The sequence below is a fragment of the Diadema antillarum genome, unplaced genomic scaffold (genome assembly GCF_040938485.1).
Source record: "Diadema antillarum isolate AM-2024a unplaced genomic scaffold, OU_Dant_1.0 seq00000169_RagTag, whole genome shotgun sequence".
Lineage (NCBI taxonomy): Eukaryota > Metazoa > Echinodermata > Echinoidea > Diadematoida > Diadematidae > Diadema > Diadema antillarum.
Genome location: NW_027271238.1, coordinates 243440 through 259947, shown reverse-complemented (window position 1 = coordinate 259947; position 16508 = coordinate 243440). Strand labels below are relative to the sequence as shown.

Sequence of the window (16508 nt, the reverse complement as noted above, 5' to 3'; positions counted from 1 at the left end):
ACTATGGGAGGAAAGTAGTTGGAGGAAGTATCGCTTGTGATAGCGGCTTAGTTTTCTTTTTTTGAGGACTTTAAACCCACCTCTTGGAAGATGGCCTTGGCTGCATCATAGTCCTGAATGTCTTCATACATCCTGGGCTCACCCTCATCCAAGGCTGTACGGAAATCACCAAAGAGGAGTGGATCCCGCATGGCATTCTCTGTGTGCTCTCGGAAGTGCTCTTCCAGCACAGATTTCATGATGCCCTGTTTGAAATGAAAATATGATATGCGAACATTAATTGAAAACTTTTAGAACAATTTTTTTTCTCTTTTAATCATCATTCCAAGTGACTTTTTACATGTCAGTTGTTTTTTCTCACTTTCACTATATCCTGATTTAAGTGAACTAAATGTTCACCTGTTTTGATATGAATTTCAGTGCTTAATCACAATACAATGATTAATATCACTCAAATGTAGGGCTGCCAACCTCTGCAAATGAAATGAGAAATACTGATGCAGACTAAAAACATCAATAAAGTACAAATTGGAAGGGGGGAAAAAGACATTTTGTGGATTAACAACAGGAAAAATGCACATATTAAGCATGCTTAACCCAATTACAGAAAAAATGCATTTTTACTTCAAAATATTATTTTCTTTCATTTATGAAGAAAACAAACAATGCACATATTATTGTCCTAACATATTAGTTGGTATAGGTGTGCTACAGGTAAGAGTGGGCAGACCCCTCCCACAATGTTTCTGACTGCCACACCCACCTGCACCAAGTCCTTGTCATGCTGGTTGATGAGCCTGTCGTAGAAGACACGCAGACACTCGTTGCGCCACACCCGGACGAAGCCCTTGGCATCACTAAAGCGGTCGGGGGTGGTCAGTAGCAGGCCCTGGCTGACCCTGGACAGGTCGCGCAGGTTGAAGATGTAGTGGAACTTGGACGGCGTCGGCGGCAGATCCACAATGATAACCTGTGGGAAGGAGAGGGAGAGGGTTCTGCATAAGGAACTAGATATATCGCTATGGCTACTGATATGCCTCCGCCATAATGCAAGGTTCTCCTAATAGGTCTATAGTACAATGTCTTGACAATGTGTGATGACAGTTTCACACAATTGGCAAAATATTAAAATGACAGGTTTGACACAAATGTGCTGAATGTTCACTTTCCTAGAACTAGGTTCAATTGGACGAATGATTAAAATGTCAGAGTGCAGGTATTTGGGGAACTGATGATTTTTACTTGACTTTTGACCCTTTTATAAGTTTATGCATTGAGTAATTTTCAAGGTATTGGGAAAATGTATAATTTCAGTATCAAATGGGAAAATAGCATTATCTAAACCTCGCCTTTGACCTTTGACCTCACAGTTCCAAACAGAATCACTATTAGGTTGAACATGCATAAATATGTAAGTTTCATGATGATACCTTGAGTTACTTTTGAGATATGGAGGAAAAAGTGCAATTTAGCACTTTCACTTGACCTTTGACCTTTTGACCTTTGACCTTTTGGCAAGAAACTTCCCCAAAAATATATAATGGTTAATACATGCCATACATCAAGTTAAAAAAAAAAAACCTTCAGACATATTGCATTTTAAGGAAAGTAGTGATATTTTGAGGAGTTGACCTTGACCTTTGACCCCCTGACCTTTGACCCATGACCCCCAACTTCCCTAGATAATCACTGCCCATCGGTACAAGCATATACACTAAGTTCCATGAAGATACCTTGAACCATTTGCGAGATATGGAGAAAAACATGAAATTTCAATTTTTTTTTTCACAAAATAACCTGTGACCTTTGACCTTTGACCCTGTGACCCTAAAATCCACACAAAGTATTATCTCCCAAGGATATACCCTCATACCAAGTTTGATGTAAAACCACCACACGGTTCTTGAGATATCGACAAAAACAAAACGGGACGGACGGACGTACGGACGGACGGACGGACGGACGGACGACCCGAAAACATAATGCCTCCGGCCACTTCGTTGCGGAGGCATAACAAAAAACTTCACAGAATCTCTGCTGAATGGATTAAACAAAACCATCAGGCCAACCGGTACACTGCTAACTTTTACAATGATGGTGTTTCTGGGAGGACATATTTGAAAGAGGATGAGCTATTGACTAAACAAGGAAAAGTAGAAATTACGCGGTGCGTAATATATGTCCCCGCCGGAAGTAGCATTTTGTAACAAAATGTACAATACAGGTCAAAAAATCAAGGTCAAAGGTCAAAGAAGTCAAAGGTCAAAATTCTGTGTAGAAGTGTTGAAGCCCTCACCTAGTGCCATCACATAAAGCAAACGGAATCGAAATCGGGTTAGAAATGGCGAAGGAGTAGCATTTTGTAGCAAAATGTACAATACAGGTAAAAAAATCAAGGTCAAAGGTCGAAGAAGTCAAAGGTCAAAATTCTGTGTAGAAGTGTTGAAGCCCTCACCTAGTGCCATCACATAAAGCAAACGGAATCAAAATCGGGTTAGAAATGGCGAAGGAATAGCATTTTGTAGCCAAATGTACAATACAGGTCAAAAATCAAGGTCAAAGGTCAAAGAAGTCAAAGGTCAAAATTCTGTGTAGAAGTTTTGAAGCCCTCACCTAGTGCCATCACATAAAGCAAACGGAATCGAAATCGGGTTAGAAATGGCGAAGGAATAGCATTTTGTAGCCAAATGTACAATACAGGTCAAAAATCAAGGTCAAAGGTCAAAATTCTGTGTAGAAGTTTTGAAGCCCTCACCTAGTGCCATCACATAAAGCAAACGGAATCGAAATCGGGTTAGAAATGGCGAAGGAGTAGCATTTTGTAGCAAAATGTACAATATAGGTCAAAGGTCAAGGTCAAAGGTCACAACTGAAATTCTGTGTAGAAGTTTCAAAGCTCCCATGTAGTGCTATCATATAAAGCAAACAGAATCAAAATTGGCTCATAAATGACAGAGAAGTAGCAAATTGAAGATTTTGATCACACACGGACGCACACACGGACGCACACACGGACGGACGGACGGACACACGGACACACACACGTACGGAGCCCGTTTCATAGTCCCCTGCTCGAACTCGTTCGGCGGGGACAAAAACTGAAAAATACAGCTAGAAGATTTGGTCAAACCACAAGTGTTACAATTTGACAGCTAGTGACATGATGACTGATAACATGACAGGTCATAGCTTATCCCTGAATCTTTATTCTGGTTGACATAATATGCAAGAATCACACATTTTTGAGTCACCTCAATAATTTTTGTGAGTAGGCTGTGATATCTACATAATTAAGTAGGACGCTCATGTTCTATATATTGCAACTCAGTTTAAAACTGAGATTCAGAGTCCAACTGAGTGAAACCAATTTCAAGTGCATGCCTTTCTAATTATTTCTGAACTGCATTTTAAACTAATGCTAATATGTAACCATACTATTTGATGACAAGCAACACCAATTCAAGTTATATTTCCCCCCAGCAGTGCTGACCTTATAGATGTCCAGCGTTGCCTGGGTGATCTTGGGTGCCAGTTTTTGGACGCTCTCATCGAAAGGTTGTAGGTGGCCCTTCAGGATGGAGGAGTAGATGTGATTGAGGGTGTCCTCCGATGGGAAGGTGATGTTGAAGGTGCTGAAGAGGGAGATGAAGCGGGGGTCCACCTCGTTTCTGCCTCCACCAGCCTGGGTGGAAAATTTGACACAAATTGCCAAGATTACAATCATGATGAACAGCTTCTCTCTCTCTCTCTCTCTCTCTCTCTCTCTCTCTCTTTCAGTGTCTGTTTTATTGGATTCTTGTTCATAGTGAGAATTTGGGACTTTTACAATACACTATCAACATGATGCCATTCAAAGACTTTTGCATGAAACTGTATCTTTCCCCTTAGACAATTTCCAAGTGTTATGTTAAGGGGTGTGTTAGGTTAGATTTTTCCCTTTTCTTCATAACAATTTATTAAAATCAATTAATCAACAGAAAAAAAAATCATATATAAGAAAGGAAATCAAGTTAAACATACAGAGGAACTGATAAAAATTTGGACAAGATATCGACAATTTTTAAAAGAAATGTTGATTTTGATCATTAAATGTTAAAAAAACAAACAAACAAACACAAGAACGAAATCTCCACAGTGTAAGAAACAAGTTATGGGGTTGATTTTTCATACCTTGCCCATAGCAGCCAGGAAGCCGATGTCTCTGATATACTTGAGGATCAGATCCTTCCCACGGTCATACATGCCCCCCTTCTCCAGCAGCAGCTTGAGCAGGGCGATGGGCTGCTGGGTGCCGTACTCGTCCACCTGGGGCATGTTCATGTCGTCCATGAAGACCAGGAGGCGTCGGCCTGGCGGCGGGCCGTATGTGTCCTTGGTCCTCTTCTCGACGTTGGCCTCCAGGTTGCGCTGCACGTCCATGGAGGTGGTCCTCGACGAGAAGTTGATGGACAGGATGAGCTGTTGAGGTGGGGGGGGGGGGGGGGTTATGGCGGATGGGGAATAAACAGGAGTCAGTTAAAGTCTTAGTTTTTCCATGTGCACTACATAAAATGGCATTCAGTATTTTGTGGGTGCAATAGACTGGAAAGGGAGGAGAATCATGAAATGAAGGCTGGGTGCAAATGCACAAGATCTTTTCTATGATAGATAGAATAATAAAACCTACATTATCATTAGTGTTAGTAAGATACTAGGATGAATTAAGAAAGAAAGCCCATTAGTGAAATTAACATGGAAAGGATACAGTGAAAAAAAAAAGAAAAAAAAAGCAGAGCAAAGAAAAATGCACCGACAAGTATGGAAGTGATATCTTGATGACAATCCTCAGGATAATTCTTAATGACAAAAAAAAAAAAAACACCCTAAAGAGCAACAGTAGTTATGCTAGAGAAGTACAAAGTGGTAACTGTCACTTACTACCATATTACACAAAGCCACACTGATAGCAAGCAGCATGTGTACACATACAATACATCATACATATATATATACTTTTTTAATTACAATGAAAAACATTTCTTAAGAGGAGAACTGTAGGTAAATAACACAATCTTCTACAAAGATATTTAACCAGCTATGTGACTAAAACTAGTTTATAGCTCTGGACAGAGTCTGAAGGCAACTGGAAAAAGGCAGCAGATATCAGTACAAGTTTACCTCTAAACAAATACCATACAGACTAATGATGCATTTTATGTGCTAACAGTGCCACATCTGTGTTTCTACTGTTTTACCTCTGAGGTGAAGTCAGAATTCAATTCACAATATGACAAAATTATGTCCCTCAAACATGGGCCAGTTCACAACTTAAAACAAAATGCAACAACAATGTGCTGTGACATTGTATGTTATACATCTCACATAAAAAGTCATAAATAGTTGAGCAGGTGGACAACTTTAATGGTGGTATTCAGGAGGCATACCATCAGGAATAGTCAAGGAAAGATGAGCTGCAGAGGGTACTACCATTTCACTAACAAGGACTACACTGCAGAAATGGATCCATACAGTTTACAGAGTGGTTGAATCATCATGTGTGAACTACAATTATAAGCTTGATCCTATATGATACACAGGTAAATGCTGTGTGTTGCCACGAGCTAACTGAGGTATGGATGTCATCATATTAGTAGAATGAAGAACAGAGCCCTAGCCAAAATCAAGTAATATGGAAAGTAGTTGGAGCCAAATTTTTTAACTTTCACTAAACAGACTTCTGCGTCATTGAAATACGAAAAAAAAAAATGTTGGGTGTTGGACAAATGTAATTATAGTGTTCTATTTGTGATGCTGCAAGCAGGGTTCTTGGATGCAAAATACTACAAACATTAATTGTTCTTCGGATGTAATTCTAAGAAAATTGTTATATGTAGATGAAGGGTCTAGCTAATTAATACTTTGAGGTCAGAGGGCAGATGAGACAGTTGAGATGTCAGAACCTGTTTAAAAACTACAGCCACCAAGATAATTCTTTCTTTCTTTCTGTGTTGCATAGTAAAAGTGCACATCAAAGGCTATGTTTGTGATGGTATCACAAGTCAAGCCTTGAGAAGAGAAAATAAGAAAAAAATGAGAACATAATGCCTCCGGCGACACTTTGTGGCGGAGGCATAAAAGCACACACACACACACACACACACACACAAATCGAAAAATGGCTCTGGAGAAATCCCATAAGGAATGTGAATTTTCACATCGACAAAATGATTGACAAGGAAAGAAAGCTAATAACATAATAATGAGCTACGTGGGAGAGTGTGATAAACATTCAACACTAATTTGACTTTGAAAGATTAAACTTCCATGAATTCTAAAGACTATACACACGAGTACTACAGGCTTACATATATTGATAAGCAGATGAGTACATATTCATATCAATAGGTGAAGATATATTTATATCTACAAGTGAATATATATGCATGTCTACTGATGTGTTCTTGGATGGTGCATAACATCTGACAAATCAGATTGATATTTCAAGATATATCTACAGATCAATTTTCTCCTGACAATAGGGCATTGCAGGCATTAATACACATGATAAACATTGTCTGAATGTGATAAGATTTTCTCAGCTACAGTGCATGGTTGCAAAGTGACATTGGAAGGCTATAAATAATTTAGCCCTCATTAAAGGGGCATAGTCCCGGTAGTGTAGATGGCGCTGTTGATGATACTGCCGATCACCGTTAGCATTGATACGAAGATTACTGAAGTAGAGCTGTCATCAAGAGTAAAGTGCGTAGGTGTTGCTAAGTAACGTTGCCTTTGTTGTCTTCTCTGCGCATCGCGCAGTCTGTAGTAATGCCAGGGTGCATGCATATGTGCTTGTTATTATGACATCACAAAAGAAGTTTGCTAAAGCTGTCATCCCCCTCAGCCGAATCATGAGCCGAACTGTGTTCGGACCACTGACTACAGTGAATCGGACTTTTTCGGACTCGGGAAAGTGGGCCAAAGCGTAAGCGCCAAAGAGAAGTCGATAGCGTAGGTCTCTATAGGAAACTTGCGCATTGTGCCCGCGTATGCACTTGACTAAAACACGGGGACCATGCACCTTTAAAATAGGCATGAACATGTCACACAGCACAACTAAAAGATATTCCAAAATACCGTGGTCATTTGTGTGTGCTATAAAAAAAGTGCTTTTCCCCTGCATGAGGACGACAAGTGCTGTAAAATGCACTAATAATCAAGGTAACAACACAAATGACTAACTTGGCGAATATCTTATGCATGAACATTGAGGGCAGGATAAAAGGTTACCCATGGATAAAAACTGATACATTGTACATTGTGCCAACATGAATATGGGGCTATGGTATATATTGAGATATAGTGCTGCTATTGATGGCTTAGATCTTCTACATTCTTTTTGTTTTTTGGGTACTCACTGTCTTTAACTTAAGACGACCGTAGGTTTCAGTTTCAGGCTACAGACAGGGCGAGTCATGATTAGATACATTACAAAAACACATACCTCTACCATCACAAGCACATTTAATCAAACAAATTTGCTGTGACTGAGACAAGGACAGAAATATTTCTTACAATCTCTTGTAAATATGACACATCATTCAAGACCCACATAAAAAATAATGAAAATACTCTTTTTAGGATCCTATTGAGCTACTAGCTTCAACAAATTCTTGCAGAGGTCAAATCCAAATATAAAACACGCTATTAAAACTTGCAACAGATTTTCTGTGCAAAGTCACTGGTGGAAAACTAACAGTAATCAGATCACTGATATTAGCTGTTGTCTCTGAGGAAACAACTACATATAATTCATTACACACACAAAAAAGAGAAAAGGGGATATTAATTGGAAAAAAAGTTACTCTATATCCACAATAGAAAAACTCACTTTATCACAATAATCCTCACTATTTAGTTCTGATTATGAAAAGCACCCCCCCCCCCAAAAAAAAAAGAAAAGAAAGAAGAAACTATGTAAAAACAAGGAAAGCTTGATCTTGGGACCATTTGTTCTTACATGGCTATCTTGGTCCAAGTTGCGCAAGAAGTCCTGGATGGTGGCGGTCTTTGATGTTCCCGAGTCACCAACAAACAGGACTGGCTGCTTGATGGAGAGCATCTGTTCCAGGATCCATGTGTTCTTGACTGTGTCCACAGTCGGGACCAGGATCTCATTGAAGCGCTTCTCTGGATCATGGACATACTGTGGGACTACTCTGGACCACGGAATCCACTGCACGATGAACAAGATGGACAAGTTTTGTTACATTAAATCATGAGATTTACTTCACGTGTTCCTTAGTTTATAAACAACTAAAATGAGTCTAACCGCATTATGAATGACTTTGATACCAGACAGTACCTGTTTCAATCAATTAATCTCTCTCTATTTTATATAGGCCATTCACCATATTTTGTTTTTTTTCCATTTAGTTTTAACAGCTTTTTTTAAAATCAAATTCAAACTGTTTGAAAAGATGAGAATACTAAGTGAGCTGTTTTCAAAGTTCTGTGAACCCCTTGATATGCAACAACAATTCTCCCTTTCATCTTCATTGATTGATGCCATATTTTGAACTGAATAATAATTCCTGAAGAACATCACAACAAAAACACTGTGAAATTACCATTGTCTTTCAGAGCCCTTTGAAGAAATGCATAACATATATGCAGATGTTGTTGAGATGTACAGTTTTCTGTCCAAAAGCCTATTGGCTGACTGACAGTAATATTTTTTTTTTCATAGAAAAATGTATGACCCCCTTAGTGTTATATTAAGGAGCATGTCATCATTATCAAATTCTTACAATTTCATCACTTTTTGTCTTTTCTACGAATGTCCAAAATTTGCAAAATCACTCAATTGGAAGAAAGCTTGTTGTTGTGAAGTCAACTGTTCTAGATCTGAAATATCATGGGTAATAGTATCTCGTACCTTGTTCTTCTGCTTGTCAAAGAAGTATTCGTAGACTGTCTCAAGCACCCCTGGGATCTCGCCCGGTCCCGGGTCCACGCCTTCCTCCTGGTTGGTGGGCATGGAGGCCAGGTACTTCATGAAGCTGTCAAACTTGACCCTCCCGTCCTCCAGCAGGGCCGCGCCCAGGGACCAGTAGAGGGCCTCCAGGAAGTAGCACTCCAGCACGTCAGACTCGGACAGCTCCTTGACCAGGAGTGAGTCCAGGAGCCGACTCAGCTGGGTGACCTGAGGACAGAGAGGGGGTTGTGATGGAGTATCAGCAATTAATCACCATCAAGATGCTTCTACGATTTCACAGTAAGAGTTTACGGACAGGTTCACTCAGATATACATTGTATGTGTGGATTGAGTGAATGCAGCTATATTTATAGAACACATCAGTGACAGTTTGAGGAAAATCAGAGTATCTGTTCAGAAATTATGAATTTTGTAGTTTCATTTCTGCCATCACTGGATGAAAAGACAACAGCGTTATTATCTGTGGCATCACTGCATGACAATGATATAAAGAAGACATATAAAGAATTCCACAAAATGTAATCTTTTATGAAAAATACACATTCCCTCAACATGTTACTGGTACATGTTAAGGGTAATGTTGTTCCCCCCGCTTTCTGAAAGAGGTAAGTCCAGTGCTCTTTCATTTTGCTAGAAATACGAATATATAGTAAATTCTGTTTACAGTGACGTAATCTTTTTATCCCACTACTGCAGCAGTGAAACCTTAAGAATTCATAACTTTTGAACAGATACACAGTAGCCTGATTTTCCTCAAAAGATTTCACTGATACGTTTTACAAATATTGCTGCATTAACTGAATTCACACATATATTTGGGTAAACTTGTCCTTTAAGCGTTTCACACATTTGTATATTTTACTGTTACAAAATGTTCCCATGCTTTAAGCATTCAAATGATAAGAAAAAAAAAAGTTTTGTATTGTTGCATTCTTTCTCTCATAACAATCAGCCTAAACAATATAAATTTTCTCATGTCCTTCCCCCTCCTGCATCACAAGGAGAATATTCACAAATATTTGTTGTGTCAATAATGCAACACTTTTTTTTTCTTGCATTTGGGTCTCTCGAAACAACAAAAACAATAGCACTGAAAATGCACAAAGAAAAAGGCATTACTCTTTTGCTTTGCAAACACTCACCAAGTTGAGGGCAGTGAGAGGTACAATCATCTTGAGTTTCTCCCCCTGCTTGCCATCCACGATACCCTCCAGGATCATCTCCAGGGTGGCGGGCACGTACTTGTCAAAGAGGCGCATCAGGTCCTGCTGCTCCATCTTGTTGGGGCGGGCGTTGACCCACTTCTCCCAGTAGGGGCGGTAGCCCAGGTTCTTGGGGTCCACGAAGACCATGCCACAGCGGGAGACAGTGGCAGGCGAGGCATACTGGAGATCAGACACCTGTGAAATCAAGATGTGGGGAATGAGAAGTGGTAAAAGGCAAATATAAGAAAAAAAGTAGAAACAATAGACTCAAGACATTGCTATTATTCCCTCATTCTTTAACGTTTTATGACTCCACTTTGTGACTCTCAGCTTTTAAGTGATTTTTGAAAATATACTATATGTGCCAAATCAAACAAAAGTGATTTAGCATGCTTGTCTACACCAAGGTTCCCAGTTTCTCTTCACTGACAGCCAACTGACCTCAAAGAGCAGGGCGCAGTGTTTCTGCAGTCGGATCCTCTCTCCGTTGGCCAGGGTCAGCAACCGATTGTCGTCCATCACAGAGTTCATGTTCTCCACCCAGAGGGCGTCCACGTCACCGTCAAACAGGATGTACTTGCGCTCGTTCTTATCTGTGGGCCTGTTGATCTCACGGAAGATGTTGGAGAGCAGACCGTCAGTCCAGTCACGCGTGACCGGGTCGAGGATTCCGTAGAGCTCAATGACGCTCATGGCCTTTGGGTTCATCACGTACAACTTGGTCTGGATCCCAAGCCTAAGGGGAAATGGGGAGTGCTCAAGTTTGCTAGTTTTTCTTCTGATAAGTAACACCTTAACCCTAAAAAGACTGGGCTATTTTGGTAGCTCGAAAGACTGGGGGGGGGGGCCTAAAGGGCCCCCCCTTAAGATCTCGGCCGTGGATCGCGCGATCGCCGCAGAAATTTGCACAATGGTAGTGTGCGATGTAATCTACAAGATCGTATATTTAAATTTTCCAAAATAGTCTTATTTTATTTTATTTTGATTAATTATGCTAATTTATGCGAGAAATCACTTTTTTTATCTAAATCAGTAAATAAAGCTCCAAAAGTGCTCATTTTTGGTCTAGATATTCTTTGTAGCATTCTTAGCAATTGTACTTGAAAAAAAATTCGGTATCAAAATCAATTTCTTATTTATTTTATTGTTTTATGAATTTCTTATGTATTTCTTTGTTTTTTCGACCTTTTGTTTTTGTTGTTTTTTTCAGCAAAATTTTTGGCAGACCCTTTTTGAAGCATAATACTACTAAAACAAATTGATTTTAGCCATTGAGAGTAAAAATAAGCATATTTATATGAACCATGTGATAAAACTCAATTTGTATTGACTTTGTACACAAAATCACATTTTTGAGCCATTTTCGGTCTCACGTGCATGTACAAAAAGTTATGTAACTTCAGAACCGTACCCCCGGGCGTCAAAAATTTGGTGTCCAAATGTGCGGGAAACTCGAAAGAAAAAAGTCATAGAGCATCGCGGCGAGAGCATTGCGTGTTGCTGAGTAATCGCGCGAAATGTCGAGGGGGGGGCCTTTTAGGCCCCCCCCCCCAGTCTTTTTAGGGTTAAAGGGTATCATCATTACAGAGTCACAGATATTATACAAATAATGAATGTCTATGAGTGCAATGGACAGAATATTTCATGAGGTGAAAGATAAAATGATCCATTCAACGAGGTGCAGCAGAGTTGAATGGATCAACATTTTATCTTTCACCGAATGAAATATTCTGTCCGTTGCACGAATGAAAAACATTTATCATTTGTTTTATATAATGCCTAAAATAGATCCTTGTCATTTGATGTTTTATTAATTTAGAAACAAGAGAGAGTCTGAGATCGCGAATGTGCTCACTGAGTGCTCAGCGTGCTGTACACACACCGCAAACGCAAGCATTTAACATGCGTAGTGTGCCGGGCTCTCAGCGAGCGTGCAATGGAGGAAATCGTATGGATCCAAAATTGCACGGTAAATGGAGCCACCATTGCACGGATGATGACGTCATAGTGAAATGGGCCGAATGATCAATGTCAAACAACCAATCAAATGACAAGGATCTCTTCAGGCGTTATATAATCTAGCATAACGTGACATTGAGCTCTGAAAGACCGAGTCCACTGGAGCAATGTCGGTCAGGAACATACTTCTTCTACCACAGATGAGACAATAATCTCTAGAATATTCTCTTCAGACAGTTTCATTTTCATTAAAACACCAGGTTACTGAGACAAAACTCACTTGGTCTGTGCTTGACACAGAGTGTTGATGACCACACTTTTGCCTCCGCCGGTCGGTCCGACCACCATGGTGGTGTGGCGGGTCAGCATGGTCTCATACATCTGGACGACTTTATCAACCTTGGTTTGATGGGGAGTGAACACAAGATACAAACAAAAGAGTGAGAGAGAGGCATATTGGTAGATTCTTTCTAATTCTGACCTTATACAGTACAGTATTGACCCTAGAAATGATGTCATTATAATATATGCACAATCTTTACAAGTTTCATTTGGTCTCTTTCTTCTGCATTTCAAACTGAGGTTTGTATCTTTCCACAATACTGATAGTGACCCTATATACAGCACTTAATAGGCTTATGTTTAAGACAAAGAGAGACAAACTTCATCTTGAAATATCTTTTATTACACTGATTAAACCTGAGATCATGCTTGTGGACAGTCGTTCTACTCTTGATAGGGACAAAGTCTGGCCCTATACATTGACCACCTATAGATCCTTAGTGGAAAAACTGGAATATCATTGCAATATGAATGTGAATACAAACATAAATCCTGAATCCAAAACATCAAGGAATATTGAACCATACCTGGTGGTCCAGCAAAATGTAGCTGTTGTCCTGCAGGACCTGTTCCACGGCATCGTTGAAGTTGGGGTAGCGGACACGAGGGCAGTCCAGGCCCGGGAACAGATCGGAGATAAGGCCCAGGAAGAGGGGCACATCCTCAAAGACAAACTTGGGTAGGTTCATGTCACGCAGGGCTCTCATCAATACCACGTCCTGGAAGGCAGAGTTCAAGCAGAGTCAAATTAGGTTAATGTGGGTCAAGCATTATTAAAAAACATACGACGGGCCATTCCTATACACTTCTCAATTTACAGCAATCTTACACATGATGTCACTTGACATGCATAAGACAGTTGTGTTACTAAAGAAAACCCAAATCTGAACATGATAAGACAAATTTTGAATATACACACTGCTACAAGGCAAATGTTAGCATCAGATGCAGGTTAAAGTACTGAATTTCAATACAGTAAAATTTATGCTTAAATCTAACAAAGAAATCAAGCATAATTTTGGTTTTCAACTAACTGGGATCCAACATTTACACTTCCATGTCATTCAAACATTTCACTGGAAGCAAACATCCTTTTATCTACAGAGGACATGAGAAAAGAAATTGCACACACCTCAGCAAGCTCAGCAGATCCTCTCTTGAGCTCTCCGGCCATGACCAGCACAGACTTGAGGGCACGCAGACCAAAGTCGTAGTGGTACTGTTTGGACAGCTGCTCCTTGGCCAGCTTGTACAGCACAGTCATCTTCTTGGCAAGGACCTGCATCACGACACATTTTGATATGGATATTTTCTCTAGAGTTTAGTTTGTCTGTATTCCAAAGACAAAACATGACTCTGTTCATGATTTAACTATTCTTGATTGTAATTACAATATCAAATCTAGAAATTACATTAAATTTTCATTTGTTTTTTTGGGGATACCTTTGTGTACCACACTTGTTATGGGCTTCTTTTTTCTTTTTCTTTTTTACAGGTTATCACAAGCACAAATTGCAAAAGTGTAACATATTTGTACAGGAATTCAGTGCAGTTTACAAATTGACTTATTTGTGAACTTTGCATCAAAGGATCAGTTAGCAGCAGTGAGCACAGGTGAGTGTTAAACATGATTTGACAGCACTTACACATTAAAATGCAGAGAATTTGAAATGCTATTAGTATAGTTTGTTTGTTTGTTCATTTTCCATCTGAGAAGATGGCTAGATAGCCCATTTTCAGCTACACTAAGCTGGTCTTCCATGGAGTCCAGTTGGATGTGAGGCGGGAACACTTCACAAGGTTAAACACCCTGCTCTTTGCGATAATGAATGAAGCGGGATCGTTTACATGCGTGCAGTGACATGCCTCGTCACCGAGTGACAAGATCCAGTGATCTCACCTTGGCCAGGAGGAAACCCTCAGAGAACAGCATGATCTCACAGATTTGCTGCAGGTCAGGCACAATGACCACCACGGGCCTGAAGAGGGCCTTCACACTCTCGGGCAGCTCTGTGCGGCCGGCGTAGCCAGGGTTCATGGTGATGAAGATCCCCATGCGGTTGTCCATGGCGATCTCCATGCCCTCAAACTGTCGGACGCAAGGAAAATAGTTTTCACTATGAATGTAATGGTAATGTGAGAGTATCATGTTCTCAGTTATAGAAAGCATTCGCATGGAGATAAAGGGCAAAATGAGGTTCTACACAATGTGATACATTGAAAACACGTTGACCAAAGCTGCATGGCGACATATTTCAAGTCAGTGAATTTTGGACACTGAGCAAAGTATAAAAAGCAACATAGTGATTAAAGTCGTCACAGATTCGATGTCTGTACTAACACAGTTTTGAAATGCAAAACCTCATGAAAAACTTCAAGAACTGTGTGCAGTAGATGAATTCACACTCCTTTATCTTACCGATGGTGGGAAAAATGCAACTAATTGAATCAACAGATTCATGCACGCATTGTTGTTCTGCAGGTGATATGGTGAGCTGTTTATATGTGCACTTGCAAACAAGGTAGGTCATATTGATAGCAAAAAGGAATGATGCAGAGACTTCAGCACCTGCTTGTGTGGATAAATTGAAAAATCTACCTGGAATCTCTTCAAGTTATGGATGAGGGCATTCCTGATGGTTTGGATCTGGGACGAGATAACAGAGAGCACGGAGACATCAATCCTGTTGAACTCATCGAAGCAGCCCCACGCGCCACACTGCGCCAGCCCGGAGAAGATCTTGCCTACGGCCTGAAATGCAATGCAGAAAAGAAGTGTGCGTTAAAGTGACAAATATGCAGACCGTGTGATGTATGAGATTCTGTTGCATCTGGGCCCCGTTGCTAGAAACTTTGCGTTTAAACGCAACTTGCAACTGATTGTCACTGGCCAATCAAAATCATTGTTGCATGCATGTCTTCTTAGTAGGGCAGACCCTGAGCCAATCAGAATGGTTGTTTCAAAATTAGCAATTATTTGCAATTGATTGCAACTTTCTTGCAACGGGGCCCTGGCCAGATATTTCCTTTCTTGGGTGTTCTGAATGTCCATCCATCCCACTAACTTTGCTCACCACACATCAATAGTTAAGACTTGAAACATATTCCATCGCATTCTTATGGGGAATTATTCAAGAAGTGTGTATGAAGATTTCCATCACCACAATTTGCACACCTACTCTCCACGTTCCAGTAGCTTGCGTCTATGAAACAACTCCTGAATGTGATGTGGTTTGAAAATCATGACACAGACAAAACAAAAATTGCTATCAACAGAAATGTCAGCAACCAATTGGAAGCTAATTTATATTCGACATCCTAATATATTCCCGATGGAATCCCATTTTCTTTGCTCATTTTTCCATCCTAATATATTAAGCAACATTTGCATACATCCTACATTACAGATCTTGAATTAAAACAAAATACACTGCTGTTATTCTTTTTACCTTGTAGTCCATGCCTTCTCCACAGTTTGTAACCACGCAGAGCAGACCCAGAGCCTTGGCCAAGTCCTTTGTGGTTTCTGTCTTGCCGGTACCGGCTGGTCCCGCTGGGGCACCACCCAGTTGCATGGACAAAGCCTGGGGAGAACCACACATCATAACATGTGAACCACAAGTAAAAAAATCAGCATTCCAGCCAATGTTGATCGAAGCATGCTGTCAATATGGAGAAGACTACAGAGACACAAGCACCATTCAAAATTAATAGATGGTGTAGTAAAGTTGTGATGGTAACTTACTACTATATGGTTATACAAGTATGAGTTGATGTGGAGGGTAAACTACATAAGCCATCTCAGTGGCTAACTCAGCAGTGCTTCTTCCTCGTGAGAAGGACATGTGACTGACTGACACTTGATCATGTGGAGAAAGACTTGCATCAATAAACCACTGATTTATGATCCATCATGTAATTTGTATCATTTACTCCTACCTATTTTTCCTTATTCATGACAGCAGAATACAGCAAGAAAAAGGATCGACTGGACAATTACATCTCTTAACTGGTATGGGTATATC

The 16508-nt window shown here is 40.1% G+C and overlaps 1 protein-coding gene across 1 annotated transcript in view; it reads right to left on the bottom strand.

Moving 5' to 3' along the window:
* The window catches only part of LOC139728192 (dynein axonemal heavy chain 10-like), a 71798-nt gene that overhangs the window by 23040 nt on the left and 32250 nt on the right, over positions 1-16508 (bottom strand). The window contains exons 32-45 of the mRNA XM_071639153.1: positions 15933-16067; positions 15083-15235; positions 14384-14572; positions 13616-13762; positions 13011-13202; positions 12422-12540; positions 10624-10918; positions 10120-10377; positions 8918-9184; positions 8000-8215; positions 4171-4458; positions 3491-3682; positions 764-970; positions 81-245 (exon numbers count right to left, since the gene is read on the bottom strand). Of these exons, the coding sequence (XP_071495254.1) occupies positions 81-245; positions 764-970; positions 3491-3682; positions 4171-4458; positions 8000-8215; positions 8918-9184; positions 10120-10377; positions 10624-10918; positions 12422-12540; positions 13011-13202; positions 13616-13762; positions 14384-14572; positions 15083-15235; positions 15933-16067 (2823 nt within the window). The remainder of the gene's footprint in view (positions 1-80; positions 246-763; positions 971-3490; positions 3683-4170; positions 4459-7999; positions 8216-8917; positions 9185-10119; positions 10378-10623; positions 10919-12421; positions 12541-13010; positions 13203-13615; positions 13763-14383; positions 14573-15082; positions 15236-15932; positions 16068-16508) is intronic.